Below are 25007 nucleotides of genomic sequence, written 5' to 3'. Positions count from 1 at the left end.
ATTATCAAGTTTGGTGACCTTACAAAACAGATATTTCATTTTGTAAAAAACTTTACGTGAACTCCTCTTTTGTGACAACCTCTTTTTTTTTTTTTTTTTGCTAAAACAACTTAAGAATATTAAGACTTAAGTTAACAAATGTGGTAGTTATAAAACACGACAGTGATATAAAAAATAGAAAGGTTTAAATATTTTAAATTTTTTTTTTAGTAAATTATAATATTAAACATTTTTTTCTCAATATTTTATGTAACTTTCCCATTAGATCAATATTGTTGGCATCCTTTAAAGATGATACATAATATTTTTCAGAAGAAGTAGAGACGATGCTAACACATAATATAAAATTATTAAGTTTGCATGATTTAAATTTGTGGCCAAAAAAAAATATATTAATGTATCCATGATAAATTTTGATTCCCCCAATGTATGGTAAAGGAAGGCAAGTTGGTGTCTAGCCACTTTCTTGATTTGTGCTGCATAATTTAATAGTACGGAGGATGTGATTGAATTTAAATGTTGAATGAAATAAGAGGAGAGGAAAAAAGAGAAAAAATAAAATATATAGTAATAAACATCAAATTATCCAAGTTATTCTATATAATATAATAACATTATATTATTATATACTATATGTATAATGTAGTATGATAATATTTAATCAAAGAGAATATAAAAGATAAAAACTTAAAGCACAAAACTAAATTGCATCAACCCAAAGTAGAATTCTAATTAACACAAAAATTCATCAACCTAAAGAATTGATGCAATAAAAATAAAAAATAAAAATCAAACAAAAAATGAAAACAAATTGTGAGAGAGAGAGAGAGAGAGAAGTAACCTTTTTTGTGTAAGAAAACTATGCATAGAATGAAAAAGAAAATGTCAAATTTATAATAAGATGTTGAGAATAAGAAGAGTCAAAATAAAGGAAAATAAAAAGGTAGAAAAAGAATGATATTAAAGTAGAAAGTAGTAGGGAGATGAAGAGGTAAAAGCGAGGGAGAGTTTTGGAAAATTAATAATAAAAATAATGATTAAAATATATTTTGATTTTTGAATAAAGGAGTTTCTAAGTCACCTTAAATGAGAAAATGTTTTAAAAAAAATATATAAGAAAAGTTATTAACAAAAAATAATGATGTAGCTTTTGATATGGCTTAACGTGAGCGTAACAACATTAAATACTACGCTTTAACTTTTAGTAATATATAAATTTGTCTATTATGTTGTTGATATGGTGCTAATCACATTTTGTTGTCATGACAAGTTGTAAGTTTTTTTGTAATAAAATTTTTAGTAAATTTAGAATTTTTCAAAGGAATAAGTGTCCATTTGACATTACTGTTGGAAGTATAGCTGTAGAGTTTTTGTGATTTGGAAAATTACAGTAAATAGTACTTTAAAGTATAAAGTTCTTGATTAATAGCATGAATCCTTGAACCTCTAAATTTCAGCTTTTTCTAAAAGAATATAAAAATTAAAAGCTCTTGGCTTACAGATACACCTCTCTTTTTTTTTTTTTTTTTTTTTTTTTTTTTTTTTAATTTTTTATGAAGAGCTTTACAGCTCTTAAAGCTCTTTTCTAGTTGTGCGTACATGATGGTCCATTCTCCATAGGACTCTGGAATCGCACTCTACTTCATATGTTAGACAGACAAATTAAGATTTGAAATATAGTATATGGACCATACTTACTTGATAAGGCAAATTGCCAAGAATAGTCTTGGCAGAACCAAATGGGAAATTTTTCAAGACTTGCTCTATGTTAATCTGATGCATGGATTGGTACCGCATGCTTCCTTTGCTGGAAAACAAGGGAAAATTACACTTTATCATCCTAAATTATGCACTACATTACACTTTGCACTCTAAACTATCCGACTGCACACTTTGCACCCTAAACTATCACACTTTGTACCCTGGGTGTTATTTTTGCTGTTATATTTAATAGAATTTTGCTACATGTGACAAGCACATGCTTCTTGCTTAGGTGGAACAAAGTTAAAAGACTGAAACACCCTTCTTCAAATCAATTAAAACAAAACTCAAAAATTTCCACATCTGCCTCTGTCTCACATGGTGCCATCCTCTTCCACATCCTCCTTCTCTAGTAAAAAGAAATGTCACCTCCCTAAAAGCTTGAGAATCCACTGATGTAATTCTTTGACTGACTGTTTTTTTTTCTTTTTATCATTTTTTTTTCTTTTTATCGTTCTCTCCTTTGAACGAATTCACAGACGGATGTAGACTTAAAATAAGACTGCACAACTATTAAAACCAAAAATAACCAAACAAGCCCATTAATTTATATGATCCATAACAAAACAAAAAATCAAACAAAGAGGTAAGAACTAACAAAAACTAACAAAGTAAGCATTTTTAAGCACAAAAAATTAGACCCATCAATATTGATAGGTCTAATTTTTTTCAAAACATCCATTCAATGGAAGATAAGAATAAAGCCACATTCAAGATGCGTCTCTTTTACCCAGTAAATGTTATAAATTACTAAGTTGTGTGCATTATTTAATTCCTCCCATTTTGTGACTATTTCATAGAGAAAGGGACAAAGTCTCAAACTTGTACCTCATAACAGCCAAATGCCCACACACATACAATGACACAGACACAAATATTTAGAGTCTCAGACCTGTACCCCGTTAAAAAAAAAAAAATGATATTATGTTCATGATGTAATCTATGTTGAGAAAGATGTATGAATCACGAATGAAATCAGTAATTCAATAGTATATAAATTTGTTTCTAATAAAGACAAAAAAGAAGAAGTTAAAATTGGTAACTTATTTTCAACTTTGCTAGAAAGAAAGAAGAGATAGAGAGTCACGTTAGGTAGAATAAAATAAGCTGATAATATTTTTGTTTAAATAGTAGGGTTTTAGGGTATAAAAAAAATTACAATTTAACCCTTATTAATGCGGGGCGGGGAAAACCCACACAAGGCGAAGTAGAGAGGGGCGGGTCAAGCGTGGTGGGGCAGAGCAAAATTGCCATCTCTAACAAAGACCCATGTTTTTGTTTTGGGTAATAAAGAAAGAGATAGATAGAATGAAAGAAATGGGTAGTGAACCTGAGATGCGACCAATTGAGCCATTGATGAGATCAATTAGAGAGGTTTGAGAGAAAGCTAAGATCACTTTGAGAAGAGAAGTGTTGTCAATAGTATTATAAGCTGACAACACTTTGAGGTGTGACTCTCTGAATGATCCTTTCAATAGTGCTATGAATTATGCTATGGAATTAGAGAGGTAAATTTAAAGAGTTTGAAACTGAATCTGGGAAAGAGGATGACACCACGTGAGACTACATTTACTATACTTCATATGCCAATGGAAACTGAATTCAAATCTTAGAATATGGCCATTAGTATGTAAAGAGAACTCCACAATTTCTCTTCTTTTGTCTCCTTGACTATTTACACAGCCTAGAACTGTAGAACAAAATTGTGTCTCGTACTCAACAGTGTTATAATTAATATATTTCTAGTTTATTCTCAATTGCTAGCTGCTCCGTAAATGGCTGCAGTAACGAAGCGAGATTTCTATACCGATTTGCTTATCATCGGAATTCTGTACAACCTAACTAATACATAATATGATAACTGCTAGTTTGATACATTTAAATGCTTAATTTTGCTCTTGTACTGTCCTATAGACGAGACACAAGCAGTGTGTCACTAGCAATATTTTGGAAATCAATAAACCTAAAAACACAAAATTTTTCATAATAATTAAGGTCACATGCTGTGATTATTGCTAATAAAAAGGACATCACTAGTGGTGTCTTATGAAAGTAATGTTCTAATCACAAATTGTCACATCAATAGGGTTAAAAACTTAATTTGTATCCTTAACATTTTATTAGAATGAAACTACTTCAAGTCTTCAGGCAGGTATTGGGCTTTTGTTTTTGCCTATTATTCTGTTTTTACAAACATGTTTGCTATATGGCCTCAAACAAAACATATTAGTTACATAGCACTAACCATTATTATAAATAACCTAAGTTAATTTAAGTTTTTTAAGTTCTTAGAAGAACTCAAATATCTAAAACTCAAGTTCCAAATTAAGATAAATAATTAATATGTTTCATTTGATGACATATATAACGAAAATGTTTCTAAAAACAAAATAATAAACAAATAAAATAAACCCAAGGTATCAACTAGTTTTTTTACAATAATGACTAGTGCTATACTGCTATGTTTGGCAACTATTTTTTCTCCTTATTTTCTATTTTCAAAAACAATTTTCTATTTTTGAAACTAAAAACCTTGTTTGACAATTCAAAATAGACAGAAAACAAAAAATATTCTCAAAACTCAATTTGTGAAGGAAACTGAAAACATGCAAAATATTGTTTTCAGTTTATAATTTTCAAAAGTCAATGAAAATACGCATTTAATTTAATGAATCTATCTCATTTAATAAGTTAGTATTAAAGTTCAAATCCTAGTAACAACATATTTTAGTATTTTCTATTTTTTTCTTCAAAAAACTTTTTTTTTTTTTTTAAATTTCAACTAGCTAAACATGTTTTTGATTTCAAAAATATAATAATTTTTTTTTCTTTATATTCCCAAAAATAAGTTTTTAAAAATAGAAAACAAAAACTGTTACCAAACATAACCTAAATATTTGAAACTCAAGTTCCAAATTAAGCTACATAATTAATATGTTTCATTTGACAATGTATAACGAATATATTTCTAAAAACAGAATAATAAACAAAAAAAAAAAAAAAAAAAAAAAAAACCCAAGGTATCAACTAGTTTTTTTACAGTAATGGCTAGTGCTATGCTTTGTCGTCCTATTTAATTATTTTTGGCATTAATTGCGGCAATGTGGTACAGTATTTTTCTCTATTTATTTATTTATTTTTAAATAAACGGCAATTTCAATCAAATAGAACTTAAAAGGGCAGTAACTCATACAAGCATCAACAATGGTCCTAGGACGAGGGAATCTTGAACGAGCCCAATGTATGAGACTAATGTCTCATACGTCAAGCATATGAGATATCACCTCGTCATGGAGAAACTACACTTACTAAAACAAAAACAAATCTACTAAATTTAACGGTATTTTTCTAAATACAAAATTTTTTATTTCACTTTTTGTGTGTTCCACTTTATTTTTTTTATTTTTTTATTTTTTTAACTACAATTATCTTATAAGGAAAGTTAATCAAATATATAACAAGTTGTGATTTTCTCCTATCAGTTATAGTTAAAGTTAATCAAATATATAACAAATTGTGATTTTCTCCTATCAGTTATAGTTTAAGGAATGATCTAGAGTTCAAATTTAACAGAATTTTTTTACGTGACAATAGGCACTAGTTTTAGACTAACAACATGCTCCTAGTACACTTTTTTTCTTTTTCTCCTGAAACGTTAACTGACTTTTTCTTTTTCTTTTTCTTTTTCCCTGGAAACATTAATTGACTTAACTTTTTTTTCTTCTTTGACTGGAAACGTTGATTTTCTTTGCTCTTATAAGACTTATACTTATTTTCACTTTGATTTATAACACCACTGCAATATCTCAATCCAAACCACATCACAAAAATTCATTAATGGGTGTGTACAACCTCAATGCCAAAGTTTCAATCATGGCTGTTTACACCCTCACGATGAAACATTTCCGATTTCCACAGCTTTTCATCCTTTTTTCTCTATTTATGATCACCAATCTTTTCTCTGTACTAACCCCATTTACATTTACAAGTGCTTTGTCCTTCAACTTCACTAGTTTTAGCTCTCAGGAACTTAATATATCATACGAGAAAGCTTACGCTGATGAAGACCAAGTAATCCAGCTCACAGGCAGCACGCTGAAAGAAGGGTTGGCAGGTCGAGCCACTTATTTCAGACCCATGCACCTGTGGAACAAGGCCTCCGGAAACCTCAAAGATTTTTCTACCCATTTTACCTTTGTCATTGATTCGCAGAATCAAACAAAATATGCGGATGGGTTGACCTTCTTCCTCGCACCTAATGGTTCCAAACGTTCTACGGGTACCTATAGTAAAAATCTGGGTCTCTATAACTACCCACCGTCAAACTCACAGGATAGTTGTTTTGTTGCAGTGGAATTTGCTATTTGGAGCAATTTCCAATGGGATCCGCCTGGGGCACATGTAGGTATTGATATCAACTCCATGAAATCTGTTAATGTGCCATGGTTGAGTAATATTTCTATAATGGAAGGGAAAACAAATGAAGCTTGGATTAGTTACAATTCAAGCTCAAAAAATTTGAGTGTTGTCTTTACTGGTTTTAAAAACAATGTTACTGTTTTGCAATCGCTTTCTCGTATTGTTGATTTGAGAAATTACCTACCTGAGAGTCCAATTACCTACGAGAAAGCGAAATGTGATGGGTTTGTTTTTTTTTGCTTACTTGAGTGGGTTACTTTTGTGCAAAAAAAAAAAAAAAAAAAAAAACAAAACAAAACAAAACAACAAGTAAGCAACTCCACCCCACCACTATCTCTCTTTATCCAACAAACCCATCACATTCAGTCGCCAAACACCAACTTGTAAAAAGAAATCATCAAATAGACTTTGAATTTTTCACTACTTTCTTGGTTCTATTAACAAAGATATTATCACACTTGAGATCTCTATACCTATCAATAATAAAAAGCCAAAGAATTCACAAAAATCAATCAGAAATCTTGGAGACCCATGAAGCGAAGTTGACAGCAAACAGGGAATAGACCAAAACGATTATCAAAAAAGGAATAGACCAAAACAATCATTAAAAATTTAAGGAAAAAAAAATGCTTATTTGCAACTATACAACCAATGGCATCAAACACAATAGCACTCCTTCAATCACAAATCCCATAACAATAGCACCATCTACAAATTTGAACAAAATCAACTAGCAGCAACACCATCTACAAATCCAAAACCCACTAACATTAACGCCACCACAAATAAAATAGGGGAAATAAAATCAAAATGGAGACGAAGAGAAAAGAAGAGTGAAAGAAAAGGGAGAGAAAAATGGAGGCTTGGACATAAGGGAGAAAAAAAAGAAAAAAGAAAAAAAGATAGAGGCGTGAAAAAAAAAAAAGGATGCAGAGGCGTGGAGATAAGGGAGAGAGAAAAAAAATGAGAAAAGAAGAAAGATGCAGGAGGTGTGGAGATTAGGGCTGTAAAGAAAATTAACAAACCGAATGGACTGACCAAAACTACCCGAACTGAGTTCAAATTTTTAGTTTTTTCCCGGTTCGATTCGGTTTGGTTTCGGTTTAAATTAAAAAAGAAAAAACAAAATTGATTGGTTCGGTCTCAGTTTTAGTGAAAATAATACCAAACCAACCGATATATATTATTATAGGTAAAATAAGTTTAATATATGTATGTTGCCTTAGTGGTTAACATGCATGCCACGCATGATTTCCAAATTCTTGTCCCATGTTCAAATCTTCTAATCAGCTTTTTATCATTTATTATTTTTAAGTTCCTTTATCAAAACTACATCATTTTGGGTTTTAATTATTTAAATCTAGAAATCTAAACCCAAGCATCTCTTTCTCATTCAACCACCCATCCCCACAATCGTTTTTCCTCTCTCCTCTATACAGATACTCTCTTCTCTTCTCAGCCACTCTGTCCTCTCTCTCTCTCTCTCTCTCATCCCTTAACCTAGTTCTTTAGCCACCATCTTTTTCTCTTAGATGATAGGCCATTGGAGATTAGAAGGCTCTCTAGTGCTATCACTCTCTTGACCAGGATTTAGTTTGTTTGGGTTTATATTTCAGGTTTGTTATTTGTTTCTTTGATCTGGTTTATTGGGTTTGTTGTTTGTTTCTTTTATATGGTTTTTTTTTTTTTTTTTTTCATTTTTCTTTGTTTACTTTCTTAGAAAATAGATGAGGTAAGGAAACCGAATAAACCGACTGCACCGACCGTTGTTTTCACGGTTCGGTGTCTTGCAGTTTTATTTTTGTCTCGGTCGATATTGGTTTTGAAGTTGGCAAATCCGAGGGTATCGGTTTGAGGCAAAATATGGCCTTCATACCAATCGAATAGATCGATTACAGCCCTAGTGGAGATAAAAGAGAGAGATAAAGGAGTGGTTATTTTGAATGGGTAGGTGGGAAAAGGTGGGGAATTTTTTTTTTTTTTTTTTTTTTTAGGGGGGGAGGTCGGGGGGGTTGGCTTTTTTAAATTTTTTGTTGGACCTATAGTGGCCTTTGAAAACGTTGCTATAGGTCCTTTATTAATTTTTTTCTTTTTTAAATGATGGACTCTAAGCTTTTAACGTTTTTATTTTTATTTTTATTTTTTGTGCTAGAACAATAGCAGCATTTCCAAATGCTGCTATAGGCCTAAGATAAAGGGCCTAGAGTGGCATTTGTAAGACTAGGACCTATAGTGGCATTTTTAAAACACTGCTATAGGCCCTTGGAAACGCTACTATAGGCCTAGTGTCTTAAAATGCCACTATAAAACCCCCTGAATGCTGCTATAGGTATTCCTATAGTAGCATTTTTAGAAAATGCCATTATAGAATACCTATAGTGGCGTTTTTTGCAAATATCACCAAAAAAAAAAAAAAAAAAACCACTATTGTATGTAGCTTTTTTTGTAGTGACACGACTTAGACACTTGACAAGCTATAATTAATTGTGTCAAACTGTGGTTAAATGTGCCTCCATATAATAAATGTTCAGTAATCTCCTTTCAATAGAGAAATACTTGACCTAATAGGATCAGTATAGTCTCCTATGAACATTTGTGGGGCTGAAATTACTTCCTACCAAGTTTAGTGAGATGACTGAAGTGTCCACTCCATTTGTTAGAACAATACTAGTCCATATTAAAAGCTTCCAATAATTTATTTTAGAATGAAACTTCCTCATTTGTTCTTCAGACTGGGTATCAACGTGCATCATCATCATTGTCGTCGTCATCGTCATCGTCATCTACGTCGTCGTCATCGTCATCGTCGTCATCTTCGTCGTCATCGTTGTCTTCTTCTTGTTGATTATTATTATTATTTTAAAAAATAAATAAACTTAAGGGAATGAGTAGTTCTATGCCTTTTTGTTAGGACATATGTGATTCAATGATAGGAACATACGTCACTATTTTATGTATTGGTTAGTCCTTTGATGAAACGCACTTTACTTGTAATTAGGTAGATCTAGGATGTGTTTAATGCTTCAAGAAACAAGGTTTCAAATTCAAGTGTTAAAGCCATGTAAGTTTTTCCAAGAATCAAGTGAGAAAGTACAGGATTTTAAAGTTCAACAACTCGCATTTATCAAGAGTTAAAAGCTATAAAGCCCGTGGCTTGACAGCTAGCTCGATAGACGGCTATCTATCGAGGTTTATGAAACTCAGTTTTTTAGGATTGTTTTTCATCCAATCCATGAATGTATGTTTGGACTTTCTTTTCTCACAACCCTAAACATATATAAGGATTATTTTATGGGCCGAAAAAGGTTACACAAGTTGCACAAGAGCACAATTCCACAAGTGTGAAGAAGAGTGTGACCAGAAACCAAGTTTACCCTAGTTCTTGAAGAACCTGCTGTGTTTATGCACCATAGGATATTGTGACCAAGCAACTTCATGATTTTCATCGTGTGGTGAATTGAAGAACTTTGTAGACAACATCCTTCTCAAGTTGGTGATTAAGTCACGTATGTACTGAGAGCTGTGAATTGAAAGAATAGATTGTCACTACAAAACAAGTCCAATTGGGTATTAGGGTAAGGGTTCAACTGTAAGTTGGTATAAGGTACTAGGATTCCTTTGCTTGTAACTACTTGTTTTGATAATAGCGGATTCTCGGGAGTGGTGACCTTAAAATCACTCAGTGGGGTTTTTGCCGTGTAGGTTTTTCCCATTTGTAAACAAATCACCGTGTCAATTTATATTCCATTGCATACTTAGTTAATTGATGATTTGTTTGTGCTGCTACATATATTGCATGTTAATTTGATTAATTAATAAACTTGGCTAATTAATCAATTAATTCATCACAAGGGGTCAATACATTTTTGGCCTATCAAGTGGTATCAGAGCAGGCACACTCTGATTAGGGTTAATCTTTGCTGTGTGATCCATTGACCCCTGTTTGTCATGGACAGAGGACATTCTCTTATTATACCTCATTTATTTGATGACACTAACTATGCATACTGAAAAGTAGGCATGAGAACTTTCTTGTAGTCATTAGATGAAAATGTGTGGCAAGCTATGGAGATAGGCTAAACCAAGCCTATGAAAGCGCCGGCCGATTAGGATGATGCTAAGATCAAAGCAGCAAACTTCAACAGCAAGGCATTGAATGCTCTAATCAATGCAGTCACTAATAAGGAATTCAAGAAGATATCCTCTATTGAAACTGCTAAGGAAGCATGGACCATTCTCTAGATAACTTATGAAGGAACTAAGGCTGTCAAAGATTTAAAGATTCAAAGTTTTAGAGACTCACTATAAGCATTGAAGAGATCAAGATGAAGGAGGATGAGTCGTTTGATGAGTTCTATGCCAAACTCAAGGACATAATAAACTCAGCATTTAATCTTGGGGAAACCATTCTTGAACCTAAGATTGTGAGAAAGGTGCTCAGATCTCTACCCGAGAGACTCCATGCCAAGATCACTGCCATTGAGAAATCTAAGGATATTGACAAAATTCTTTTGATAGAGTTGGTTGGTAATCTGCAAACTTGTGAGTTGGGTTTGACAAGTATCGAGAAATCGAGCAAGAGCAAAAGCATGGCATTGAAAAATAAGGGTAGTGATATTGATGAGTCTTCTGATGATGAAGATTCTAAGATGAAGTCCTACATCACTAGGCAATTCAAGAAGTTTATGAAGAATGCCAATGCAAAAGCTTCAACAAGGACCATAGACAGTCAAGTTCTTCTCAATCTAAGAGCTAAGACAAAGGGAAGAAGGATGCTAGGGATGACAATCAGTACACTGTTCCCTCATGACCAAAGTGGTTTGGATGTCAAGGCTTCAGTCATATGAAACAAGAGTGCCCTACTTATCTCAAGACCATTGGAAAAATTAAGGCACTTGTTGCTACCCTGAGCAACACTGAGCCTAAGGATGACTCCGATAATAGGGATGATGGAATCTTAAATGCCTTTACTACCACTATAAATCCTACTGAGGGGATTGTTGAAGATATGGATGAAGAAGAGGAATTGGTGGAGTCTAAGTTTGAAAAAATGGATGAACAAGATGACATTCATACAGCCTATGCAAAGCTACACAAGGTCTCCGAAAAGTATGAGAAGTTGTATAGGTTGGTCACCAAGAAGCTTAGTGATGTGGAGCTGGAGCGAGAAGAAATCTCTACAAAGTTTGATGAAACCAATCAGACTATTGGAGCACTGAGGTTTGAAAATAATTTCTTGACTGAAAAGACCAAGAAGTTTAAGGCAGAACTATTCCAAGTCAGAGCTCAGCTAAAAAGGACTTTAAGTGCTAAGCTCGATGAGATGTTCAGTTTTTAGAAATCTGCTTCTAATCAAATCAGTTTAGGGTATGATTTCTCTTCTCGTAGTATTGCTTCTACCAATACTACTGTTTTTGTTCCTCCTGCTAATAATGTTGAAACTGAGAATAATGATGTTAAGAATGAATTAGCTAATGAGAACATAGACAAAGGTAAATCTATCTTAGGAGAACCTCCTAAGCTTGATAAGAAAGAGATTAAGAACCCTAGGGCTAAGAAGGGAGACTCTTAAAAGTCAAAACAGAAAAGGCAGCATTTCTGTCATCACTATGGTGCAGCTTGACATACTCAACCTAATTACTACAAGTGGTTAGCCACTCAAAAGAGCAACAGTATGATCGCGTAAGGAGACCAGAATCAATTTCCATCCTCTTTTACTTCTCTTGGAGATCTTCTCAAAACCTTCATGTTCCTTTCAAACTTGAACAATTTTAACTCTTCCCCCTCACCGCTGGATCAAGAGTTCTCTAAACAAAAAGGTTCTTCCAAGGTGTGGAAGGAAAATGGCTCCAAGTGATTCTGCCACTTTTTCTCTCTCACCCTTTTTTTTTTTTGTTTTTGTTTTTGTTTTTGTTTTCTTTTGTTTTGATTTTGCCACTTTTACTTGTATGTTTTGCTTCATGTTTTTTTGAGTTAGTCTAGTTTTATGCATTGCTTTGTTTTGTTTAACATGTTTTTGTTTGGATAGTTTTCAGTTTTTTTTTTTCATATAAAAATAATAAAAAATTTTGAAAAATTGAAAAATACAAAAATAGTGTGTGTATGTGTATGTGTACATTGGTACTTGTGTACTTTGGATGACCATTGATACAAAGTTTTCTAAACTTTGTATCTTTTGTAACTTAGATGAGTATCTCTATGCAAAACTAAGCAAGTGACCTTTGTGGCTCATATTTGTGATGAGTAAAATTAAGTGATCTCTTGTACTTAACACTCATATCACTCTTTTTGACGGGAAGGACTAAAAAATCCTAAGAGAAATGTATAAATAACCATCTCAACACTGTTGCCCTCCAATCATGAAATGACATTTGTATGCTTCAGCATAGCAAAAGTGCAATGTCAAAACCTTAACATCATTGGGTGTTTCTTTTCTCTCTCCTATATGCTTACGTATGATATGCTTATTAAAAGGAAAAATATGCAAAGAAAATAAAAGAAAAAAGAATAAATATGCTTTATATATGATTGCAAACGTGTATTCTAGAAGATGTGGAAGTTATAGGATGTACCTCGAAGGTGATAGTCCCCATCAAACAGTTATGATTGTGTGTGAGTTAAAGTAATTGTCTCATATCTCAAATTGTCATAACATGTAGACACCTATGTAATCTTGCGATATTTTTCACACACGACACACAATATTCTTTACTACTTTTGATACATGTGCAGGTACAATGTGATTTGGCTATCACAAGGAATACTTGTGTTAATGTATGCTCACTAAACTGTCTTAACTTGTTGTTGAAACATAAAATTAGTTAAACTTGTTTAGTGTGTGTGTGTGTTTTGGGATCTACGTGCTTAATATTTTTCTTGTTGAGAGATGTTTTGAGAGGTTAAAATGTTGTTTGGATCCTTGGTTGAGTTGCATGTTTGATTGCATTCATGTCTGTGTTTTTCTCTTCTTAAAAAACTGTTTTTAAGCAATCTCGACAGCTCCTTGACACTTATTTCAATTTTTTTTTTTTTTTTTTGGTTGAAAAGTCTGGTGGCGGCTTTAGGAATTTTTTTTATGGTGGACACTAAGAAATTTAAATTATATAAAATTTAATAAAGCGATAACTTGAATATTTGCTACAACTATGAGTCGAGTCACTAAGAAGAGCAAAATTGTTACGACTGCAAAGCAAAAAATAGTATAACTATCATCACCATCAAGGAGAACTCACAACCACAATATTTTTCTTGATACCATTTTTTGAGAAAAAAAATGAAATTAGAGATTATTTTTTCTAAATAGGTTGAATGAGCTTTAAATTTGAATGATTAGCGATTTTTATCTTTTTGTTTTATAATAAACATTTTGTTGAATAATATTTTCACTTGGTCTTGTATTATTTTTGTTTGGTTTATGTTTGTTGTTATTTGGGCTAATACTTATTGTTGTTATTTAAGTTTTTTCTTTTTCTTTTTTTTAAAGAGATTAAGGATTATGTTTGAGGGGGGGGGGATAATTTTGGAGTCTTGCTACATCCATAAATTTTTTACAATAAATTCTATGCAAAAAGCTGTTATTGGTGGGTAAAAATAATAATAATGTCAGTATTGAGACGAAATTAGAATCAGTAACAACTTACCACATTAAATTTGTTGTGAAATTATTGTGAAAATCTTATGAATGTAGCATTACTCTTACTTTTGTTGAACCCAAAATTTTGAAATTCTCATATCAGAGTAGTCTTAGGGTGGTCATGATAGGTTAGTTTATCATATAATCCTGTGACCAACCTGACTTGCATGTGGAGTCGCCAGTGGAAAAGTCCTATTTCAATTTGACATTTCTCTATCCTAGCGGCAATAAGGGGCCAAAATGGGGATATACCTCTTTCACTGAAAAGTTTTAGCAAAATGGCCCGTTTCTGAAACTATCTAACGATATGCCCCTATTTTGAAATTCGATTTTCAAAAAATCGAGTTTCAATGTAAAACTCTATTTTTAGAAAATCAAGTTATAGGCAAATCAAACTTAAAAAAAAAAAAAAAAATTTCACTTGAAATTTTTTGAGGAACTCGAGTTCCTTATTAAACTCGATTTTAAACAAATCAAGTTTCAAAATAAGATCATATCCTTAAATAGTTTCAGAAATAGGATATTTCGTTGGAACTTTTGGACGAAAGAGGTATATCCTCATTTTGGCCGGCAAAAAGGTATGGGATCTTTCTCCTCTTCTTCTTCCTTAACTTAGTGATAAGTCTGGTCTATTTCAGCGTGCTAGTTATCAAATAATAATAATAATAATAAATAAATAATTAATGAATAGCAATTTTGTTTTTCGTAGAAACTTCCTACCACCACTTTACCAAAAAAATAATAAAAACTTCGTACAACCACTTGTTAATTAACTTAATTTGGTCATTAAAAAAAAAACCACTTGTCAATTTAGACAATCAACAAGGTCGAGGAAATGAGCAGTTCTATGCTTTTGGCCTTATTTCAATTTTTTTTTTTTGTTGAAAAGTCCTATTTCAATTTTACATTTCTCTATCCTGGTGGCAATTAGGTATGGGATCCTTCTCCTCTTCTTCTTCCTTAAGTTAGTGATAAGTCCGGTCCAATTTAGCGTGCTAGTTGTCACCTTAATTAATTAATAGATAGCAATTTTTCTTTTCGTAGAAACTTCCTACAATTTACCAAATAAAAAATAAAAACTTCGTACAACCACTTGTTAATATGGTCATTTAAAAAAAAAAAAAAACACTAGGCATTTTATACTATGTTCACACAGTACCAAAAAAAAAAAAAAAATAGTGGGCTTAGGAATGTTGACTGACTTTGCTCTTATACAGTACACTACATTTAGGGTCCGTTTAGATACAACTTATTTTTGCTGAAATTGAAAACAGTGTAGCAAAATATTTTTTAAATATGTTAATAGTACTATGGGACCCGTGAATAGTACACTTTGTCTCCTGCACAGTGAATTCATGTGATATTACTGTTCATGCGCCGAAAAAAAAAAAAAAAAGGAAGCTAAAAACGTGAACGTGGAAACGCAAACGCAGATCCAAACACTCACTTAGTTTAGTTTGAAATTCGCTTATTTTGCTGAAACTGAAAACTTTTTGTTAAAAGTACAGTAAATAAAAGTAAAAATTAGCTAAAATAATATAATGAGACTTATAAATAGTACCAAAAAGTACAGTGAGACTCATAAATAATAGCAAAAATAAGCTGAATAGTAAAATAAGTTGAAAAAAAATAATCTTTATCAAATGGACACTTAATTACTTATAAGTTACATTGATTTATAGTACAACTGTATGCAATATCTCAAATTTTCAATCTCAACCACTCAAAAAGTTTTTTTTTTTTTTTGGTTAAAACCACTCAAAAAGTTTCAATAATAGGTATTTACAACCTCAATACCAAAGTTTTAATCATGGTTGTTCACAACCTCACGATCAAACATTAATCCTATTTCCACAGCTTTTCATCATCGATCATCTATCTCTTTATGATCAATAATTTCTTCTCTCTACTAACCCCATTTACATTTACAAGTGTAACAGCCTTCAACTTAACTAGTTTTAGTTATGCCAACACTAACATATCATATGAGGAAGCTTACCCTGAAAAGTAAGCAATTTAATTCACTAACACCTTACTGGCAAAACAGTGGGTGAGTCAAGTCACGTATTTCAGACCCATGCACCCAAGGATGGAACCATGCTAGTTTATGAAATTACCAACTTTTTGAATCACCACAAGCATGATTTGTGTTAAATTTGTGTGCAAGGATGGCTCCTCATGCTAATTTTGGACCCAAAAAAAAGGTTGCACACTTTTTGTCATTTTTTGCAAACTTATTTCTCGGCCTTCCTAACGTCAATTTGACTCAAACAAAAATTTACTGAAAAGTGCGGGTCACAAATTTCTCTCTGTAGCTTTTGATTTTGAATATAGCAAGTTATGAGCATAGAAAATGATATAAAACACAAGTTTTGGTAAAAAATATCTCACAATTTCTCCTCTTTTGTCTCTTTGGTTATTCACAGAACAAAAATATGTCTTGAAGTCAGAGTGTTAATAATATATTGCTTGCCAGTTTATTCTCCATAGTTGTTCGGTAAATGGCTGTAATGATGACTAATTTCATACATTTAATTTATTTAAATGCCTAATTTTGAGCATGTACTGTTCTATAGATGACACTGGAAATATATTGGAAATTAATAAATCTAAAAACACAAAAATTTTCATAACAATTAAGGCCATATGTTGTGATTATTGCTAATAAAAATGATGTCACTAATGGCCTGTTAGAGCATTCACATCAAAACATAGCTTTTAACAACTCAAAAATTCACTTTATCTATTTTAATAACTCACTTTAAAATACACTCAATATCAAAAGTTCTATTTTAGCATACAACACATTACAATAATATAAATAACACAATAAAATAATATATCATATACAATAAGCACCATAAAAAAAAAAAAAAACTAAAAAGAGAAAAAAGAGAGGAGGAGACATACCATGCCATAATTTTTTTATTTTTTATTTAATTTAAGTTTTACCTAGCAGTTTATTGTAGCTAAGAGTTATATATATATATATATATATATATATTTAAATATAACACTTTGATATAGAGCCTATTTTAGTATTTTGAGTTATAAAATAGCATTTTAGCAGTAACATCTTTGATATGAATGCTCTTACAAAAGCAATGTTCTAATCAAAACTTGTCAATGTTAAAAATTTTGTATCCTTAACATTATTTTAGAATGAAATAAAATTATTTCATGTCTTCAGGCGGGTCATCAACTTGTTTTTTATAAAATGGCTAGTGCTATGCATTTTCGTCCTATTTAATTATTTTTGGGATTTATTAAGGCAATGATGTACAATATTTTTCTTAATACAAATATTATATTCTTTTTTGTGTTCTACTCTGTGCTCTATTAATAATGGTATGTTATAATTACCACACACTTTTGGTGTGAAAGTCCCTTCATAAATATAAGTATTTTGTAGAGTGTAGAGTAAGAGTGGGGGTTCAAATCTATAAGAGTGAACTTTACAAACATACATATAGATTAGATCAGAGTAGAATTCTATCTCTAGATAAAAAAAATAAACAAAAAACAAAAACAAAAATCACGGTACGTCATGTGTTTATTTTTTACCAATTTAAAGTTTGATTATTTTATAAGGAATGTCAAATGAATATGTAACAAGTTGTGATTGGTAGAGTATAAAATGAAACACAAAAAATTAAACAAAATATTTGTATTTGTACTTCCTGAGAAGCTATTACATGCACTCAAAGCATCCACATTGGTGGAGTAATAAATTTAGCAATAAGACTTCACAAAAAGCTATTTTATCTATTTTATCTTTTCATTTTACAAAACAGTCAACATTAATTGTTTTATTTTAGCTTTTAACACAATAAAATAATATAAACAATACAATAAAATAATATATTCATTACAGTGTGAACATGTGAATAAAATAATATTTTTTAAGAAAAACTAAAATAACATATTTAATACAAACCAGTGTGAACATGTAATTTAATAATATATGCATGCCTCGGATGCATGTCAAATTTCTCCATATTTTCCTCTTTTTTCCTTTCAATTATAGTTTAACGGAATGATTCAACTGAGTACTAATTTAATTGCATTTTTTAACGTGGCAACAAGCTGTCAAGCACTTTTTTTTTTTTAAGCAGCAAGCACTTGTTTTAGATAAACAACATGTTCTTTTTTATATATAATAAAGCAACTTGTACATTCTCAGATTCTCTGATGCTTATGGCTTACTCTGATCCTGGTAGGATGAAACCTCCCCTCACCTAAACCCTTTTTGTTTTTTACTCAAAAAAATAATAAAAGCAACATGTTCCTGCAAGGGAGTTTCATGTCCTTTTCCCTGGAAACGCTGAATGACCTTTTTTTTTACAGGGAACGTTGACTGACCTTGTTCTTAGAAGACTCTATACATATGCACGTTACTTTGATTTATAGTACAACTGCAATATCTATCCCAACCACACCTCAAAGTTTCATTAACAGATGTTTTCAACTAAGGTTTCAATCATGGCTGTTTACAACCTCACGATCAAACATTTTCGATTTCGACAGCTTTCCATCCTCTTTTCTCTATTTATGTTCACCAATTTCTTCTCTGTACTAACCCCATTTACATTTGCAAGTGCCTTGTCCTTCAACTTTCCTAGTTTTAGTTTTTCAGACCTTAACATATCATATGAACAGAACGCTTACGCTGATGAACACCAAGTCATTCAACTCACGGGCAACGTGGCATGGCAGGTGGGTCGAGCCACGTATTTCAGACCTATGCACCTGTGGGACAGGAACTCTAGAAAACTCACAGATTTCGCTACGCATTTTTCCTTTGTCATTGATTCGCAGAATCAAAATTACTATGCAGACGGGATGGCCTTCTTCCTCGCACCTAACGGTTCCAAAATACCTACAGGTACCAAAGGTGGCTCTCTGGGTCTCTTTGACCTAAACTCAACGAGTAATCGTTTTGTTGCGGTGGAGTTCGATATTATGAGAAATGAATGGGATCCGCCTGAGGTACATGTAGGTATTGATATCAACTCTATGAAATCTTTTGCTAATGCGCCATGGTTGAGTAATATTACTATTATGGAGGGGAAAATAAATGAAGCTTGGATTAGTTACAATTCTAGCTCATATAATTTGAGTGTTGTCTTCACTGGTTTTAAAAACAATGTTGTTGTAAATCAGTCACTTTCTTATACTGTTGACTTGAGAATCCACCTACCTGAATGGGTTACTTTTGGATTCTCAGCCGCAACAGGCTATAATTATGCTATACATACTATTCATTCTTGGAATTTTAGTTCAAGTTTGGAAATTGAAAATAACAATACCGACCCAAATGGCCCCAATCCAGTCCTCCCAAGCTCTAGGCTCATCAGAACATGGAAATTGCCCGTGTTCGTCATTGTTGGTGTATTTATTTTGGTTGGTGGGTTGGCCACAGTTCTATTTGCCTTGTGGAAGAGAAAACGGAGGGGTAATGAAGATGATGATGCCCTTGATGAAGAATTTAAAAGGGAAGTCGGACCTAGGAGGTTTTCGTATGATGAATTGGCTCGTGCGACAAACGATTTCAACAGCAAAGAAAAGCTTGGCCAAGGAGGATTTGGTGAGGTTTATAAGGGATTTTTAAGGACCTTAGACTCTATTGTTGCTATCAAAAGGGTATTAGAAGGGTCTAAACAGGGCATAGGGGAGTATGTATCTGAAGTAAAAATTATCGGTCAATTGAGACATAAGAATTTAGTGCAACTCATTGGATGGTGTCATGAAAAAAGTAAAGGACAACTATTACTCATTTATGATTTCATGCCCAATGGAAGTTTAGATTCACATCTTTTTAGAGAAGATACCTTATTGGTATGGGAAGTGAGGTACAAAATTGTACAAGACTTGGCCTCAGCCTTGCTTTACTTGCATGAAGAATGGGAAAGTTGTGTGTTGCATAGGGACATAAAATCAAGTAATATTATGCTTGATTCAAATTTCAATGCCAAACTTGGGGATTTTGGATTAGCTAGGCTTGTGGACCATGCTAGGGGATCACTAACTACTAATTTGGCAGGTACCCAGGGCTATATGGACCCAAGATGTGTCACAACCCGAAAGGCAAATAAAGAATCAGATATCTATAGTTTCGGAATTGTTGCATTGGAGTTAGCTTGTGGAAGAAAACCAGTCATCCACGAGGCCCCAGAAGATCAAATAGTCATGTTGGAGTGGGTTCGGGAGCTCCATGGAAGAGGAGAAGTACTTCTTAATGCGGCTGACCAAAGGTTGGGTGGAAATTTTGATGAACAACAAATGAAGTGTTTGTTGAATGTAGGGCTTTGGTGTGCTCACTCTGAATATGATCGTAGGCCTTCAATAAGGGAAGCAATTCAAGTGCTCAATTTTGAAGCTCCATTGCCTCTTCTTCAATTAGATACCCCTCTGTCATTATATCGTACTCGAACAGTGAATGAAGCTACAACTTTGCTTTCAACCTCTAGTGGTGCTACTAATTCTACAAAATGACATCACCAATTCTTTGTAGTTTAAAGCACACTTTGTTGCTTATCCACCTACATTTTTTTTTTTTTTTTTTTTTTTTTTTTTTTTTTTTTGTGTTTGTTACAAGTTAAACTTGTTTTTATTGAACTTAAGTAAGAGTGTTATATGTTGTGTGAGTGCAGAATAAATGTAAGGTGTTTATTTTAAATTGTGTAATAAGTGAAATTGATTTTAGAGTTATTTAATATAATATATATACTCATGCATTGCACATGACTTATGAAACCACACTTGAATGATTATGGCATGAGCTCATGTCAATTTTTTATGAGTAATGCTATAGACATAAACTATTTTATGAAAGTTTTACAAAATATTGATGTGACAAACCTCTTATTAGTTTTTATCTAAACCCATCGTTAATATCATTTTTTTCATTTACCAATCACTTACCGCCTCAACAGTTTGTAAAAATTTTTGTAAAATAATTTGTATCTCTAGCATTATTCATTTTTTATTATTTGTTGTACTTGCTGCCCTATCATATTTATAGTCATACTTCGTTCATTTTAGACAAGTTGCCGCATTGATTTTATGATTTTTATCTTTCTTTAAAGGGTAGTATAGGTGAAAAATTAAGCAATTAAACTCGGTATATAACTTTTGACTTCTTCGAAGAATCAAGAGTAACTTTTAAGTTAGACAAGCACAGTACCTCAAAAAAAAAAAAAAAAAAAAAACAAGTTAGACAAGCACGAATTCAACGGCCAAGATCAATCATCCTTGATCATTCTCGGCTGCCCAACACCCAAATCGGCCATCCAATGCCCAAGCTTGGCTATGTACCCATCACTAAGATCAGCCACCAAACACCTTGGCAACCAAAAACAACTCGGCGGAGAGAGAGAGAGAGAGAGAGAGAGAGAGAGAGAGAGAACATAAAAGGCTAAAAAAATCATTTGGAAACCGATCTATTTGGTAGCAGATTTCAAGCATCGTAGTTCAAAATGATGTGAAATTGTGGTTTAAAAAGTGTTGTAAAAACACGTGTTTAAAGTATTTATAATGCAATATATATGTGTGTGTGTGTGTGTGTGTGCGTGTGCTTGGTATCATGTTTCAAATAACATTTAAAATGTGAAAAAACATAATTGTGTATTAGGTATAAATATGTGTTTTCGACATACACAGTAAAAATTATTTTATTTTTTTTCAAGAGAGAGAGAAACTCCCTCATTTTCCCATTACAAAACCTCTCCTTCAGGACTGCAAATACGAAAACCAATCATCCACAAATCAATGCAAGAAAGAAGCAAGACCCAAAAAAAAAAAAAAAAAAAAAAAAGGGTCCTTCGGCCGTTGTGTGCAAACCCAAACCCAGAAAAATTGCTATTGAAGCTGCCATCCAAACCCCCACTCTCATTACAATTCTAAAAAAATAACGAATCCTTTGCCAAAAAAAAAAACCCTAGAAGAGAGATGAAGAAATCTAGGTTTTTGTTTTTCTAATCAGTGATGTTGGATTTTATTTGATGAAGAAATCTGGGTTTGATGTCTGGATTTGTGTGAGAGAAAGATGAGATGAAAGTAATGGAGGTGAAGAGAGATGAAGAAATCTAAAAGTGAAGAAATAAGGGAGAAATAAAATAAATAAATAAATAAAAAGAAGTATAAGAAGAAGAGTAGCTTTCTAAATATTTACAAAATTGTCATTGATCAATGTTACTTGAAAATTGAAAACTAGTATGAGGAGCTTTCTAAAATTAGTGTTTAAGCACCATATTTTGAATAACATAACTCAAACTCTAAAAAATAAATAAAAAAAGTCTACCAAATATGTTTTTTTTTTAGGAATAACAGTTTTCAGTGTTTAAACACTGAAAACTGTGAAAAAAAAAAAAAGTGTTTTGTAAAGGAATTTCATTTAGGAGTGTTTGAGACTTTGAGTTACGTTTCTCATTTTAGGTGTTTAAATATTGAATTTAGAAAACTCCTTCTACCAGTTTTCAATTTTCAAATAACATTATTCAATGGCACGCTTTTGTAAATATTTAGAAAAGTGTGAGACTCACTTAATAAGACTTAACATAACTACAACTCTCTCTTTTGCACGCATACCACATCTTTTTTTTTTTTTTTTTTTTTTTTTTTTTTAATTCTTTCTCTCTTTTCCTCCTTTCTCTCTCACGTGTGCTCCTCTAATAAATATTAATAAAATAATTGCACTTGTTAGAAAGTTACCACTTTTTTTATAAAAGAAATACATACGCATATCACGCAATTTTATTTTTTCACATTTTGATATATGTTATTTGAAACATGGTATCAAACGTATTTTTTACATTACTTATACTTTAAACACATATTTTTACAACACTTTTAAATCACAATTTTCACATCATTTTGAACAACAATACTTAAAAGCTACTACCAAATAGGCCTAAACCTCTGATCCACTGAACGGTGTAAAAATGAGCACAACTAGAGGTTCCATGTGCCTGCAGTTCCATCGGAAATTTTTTACAGTGATATCACACACTACCGGGCGTTTCCATGTATAGACACATAGTATAGTGGCTCCCCTCACGCATAACATACAATGAAGGAATAATATATAAAGAAAATGAAATTTTAAGAATATTAATTGTTAACGTATATTATGTTATGGGCTTTAAACCCAGCTAGTTTACTTGTATAGCACACTTGTACTTGTACTACATTTTACTTGTACAGCACACATATGCTTACTTGTACCGCACACATATGCCTCCTATATAAAGGCATTCATGTATATTCTTTGATTATGAAATACAATACAATCAGTGAATATTTCTAACATGGTATCAGAGCCACTGCTCTGACTTTTTCTTAACAGTCTTGTCTTTATTGGTGTTACTCCACTCTCAACATTGCTTCCGCCATCACAACAGTCGACGTAGCCTCTCGCCGTTGAACCTCCGACGTCTTCCAGCCGTTGTCCTTGAGTTCCAGACCTGCAGCCACTGTCGTTGAGGAGTCCAACACCGCACAGATCACTGCACGTGTCATCACCGCTGCGAATATTGCTCCGATCACATTTTTGGAGGTACCACTCAGATCGTCTTGAACCAATCTACCCATCGGTGAAAGCCTCGCAGTCATCAGAGACCGAATGCGCCCTCACACGTCGCCTGAAGCTTCTGCGTCAGCGCCACACGCGCCATACGCGCCGTCCTCAGTTTTAGCTGACGTCATTAGTGCCACATCAATCCTAGCTGCGTCATCATCCAGTCATCTGCTGGCGTCAGCGCCACGTCATCTTGGTGACGTCATCTATTGACTGTTGTCTTTGACCGTCCGTTGACCGTTGACTTTGACCGCTCGTTGACTTTTCTCCAGGGTTGCCTTTTGCAGTCCAGGTTCTTCTTACCCAGTTTTTCGCGTAGATTTCATTTTTACAGTTTTTTTTTTTTTTTTTTTTTTTTTTTTTTTGCATATTTTGTCTTGTTGAGGGCCATTTGTGAGAACCCAGGTGGAAAAAAAGAAAGCCCAATAACAAGGGCAACAAAGAATTGACAAGGCAGACAGCAAAACCATTAGGCCCAAGCGGCAGGAATAATGGATCACAGGCCCAAGAAATAAACAAATGGGTCTTGAAGAGGTAACTGGGCTCAAAGAAGCCCAGAAAGAGAGAAATAGCATCCCATGGGCAGTATATGAGGTAGAAAAGCGAGAAAGAGCCACCGTAGGCCCAAAGTAATGCAAACTAAAAAAGTAAGGGGTTTATGGCAGGCCCATAAACCCCAAGGATGAGAATAAGGTTATTAGGCCAGGGAAGCCCAATGAAGTTAGTAAAAAGCCCATGGGAATGTAGAATTAGCAAAAGGGCCAAGGAAGCCTAAAGAAAGCAAAACGGGCCGAGGATGTCCAAAGGAAAGCCAAAAGGGACATAGGAGCCCATAAACAAAAGTAAACTAGTGGCCATGCCAAGCCACTGAAAGAAAGAATAAACGGCTGGCTCAAAAGAGGCCCAGCAGGATTAAGTTATTACAGCAGGAATAACAGAACGACATTACAAGACATAAAGGAAACCAAGGAACGGGCCAAAGAAATGTAAGACCCATCACCAAATAAAGCCCAACTCTTGAGAGGAGCGAGAAAACAAAGAGCAGCCCACATAAGAGGTCAAAAAACACGAACGGCGAGCCTTCAGATCACGGCAGACGAATGGGTAGCAGGCAAGTGTTAGACACATATGGAATGAAGGCACGCGCAAGGCCCAGGCACCACCAGCCTGTACCCAGCCAATACAGAGCATGGTGAGGTCGGGGGGTTAGAGGATCAGAGGGCATGGTTTGGTGGTGGGGAGAGGGGAAAACTCTATTTTTATGGTTCCGTCTTAGGCTCTTTCGGGGAGGTGTCCTGCTGGGATGGCTTACTACCCAAAAGAGGCAAGCTGAGTTGGAACCATCAGGTGCATGCCATGAGGGATAGGGAGAGAGAAATAACCCAGACCGTAGCAGGAAAGGGTGCCACGATAGACTAGCAAACAAAATACTCTTCCTTGTTTGGCAATGGGAGGACGACACAAAGACGGGACAGTAATGGTCGGCCCGTACAGCCAGACCAGACAAAGGGAGTTAAGGGTTAAAACAGTAAAATCAGGTCACGGCAAGCACTATAAAAGGAGGATCTTACCGTGAACAAAAGGAGAAGGAACAACAAAACTTTAACTAAGAGATAG

The 25007-nt window shown here is 33.3% G+C and overlaps 1 protein-coding gene across 1 annotated transcript; it reads left to right on the top strand.

The window, feature by feature from the left end:
• Window positions 1-5598: 5598 nt before the first annotated feature.
• LOC115967035 (L-type lectin-domain containing receptor kinase IX.1-like) lies at window positions 5599-20308 on the top strand. The gene is made up of 5 exons (XM_031086136.1): window positions 5599-6404; window positions 11542-11672; window positions 18450-18808; window positions 18977-19186; window positions 19256-20308. Exons 1-5 carry the CDS (start codon window positions 5599-5601, stop codon window positions 20306-20308), a joined length of 2559 nt encoding a protein of 852 aa, XP_030941996.1.
• The last annotated feature ends 4699 nt before the right edge of the window (window positions 20309-25007 follow it).

This window comes from Quercus lobata, chromosome 11, assembly GCF_001633185.2.
Source record: "Quercus lobata isolate SW786 chromosome 11, ValleyOak3.0 Primary Assembly, whole genome shotgun sequence".
Lineage (NCBI taxonomy): Eukaryota > Viridiplantae > Streptophyta > Magnoliopsida > Fagales > Fagaceae > Quercus > Quercus lobata.
This window is presented reverse-complemented; position numbering and strand designations above follow the sequence as displayed.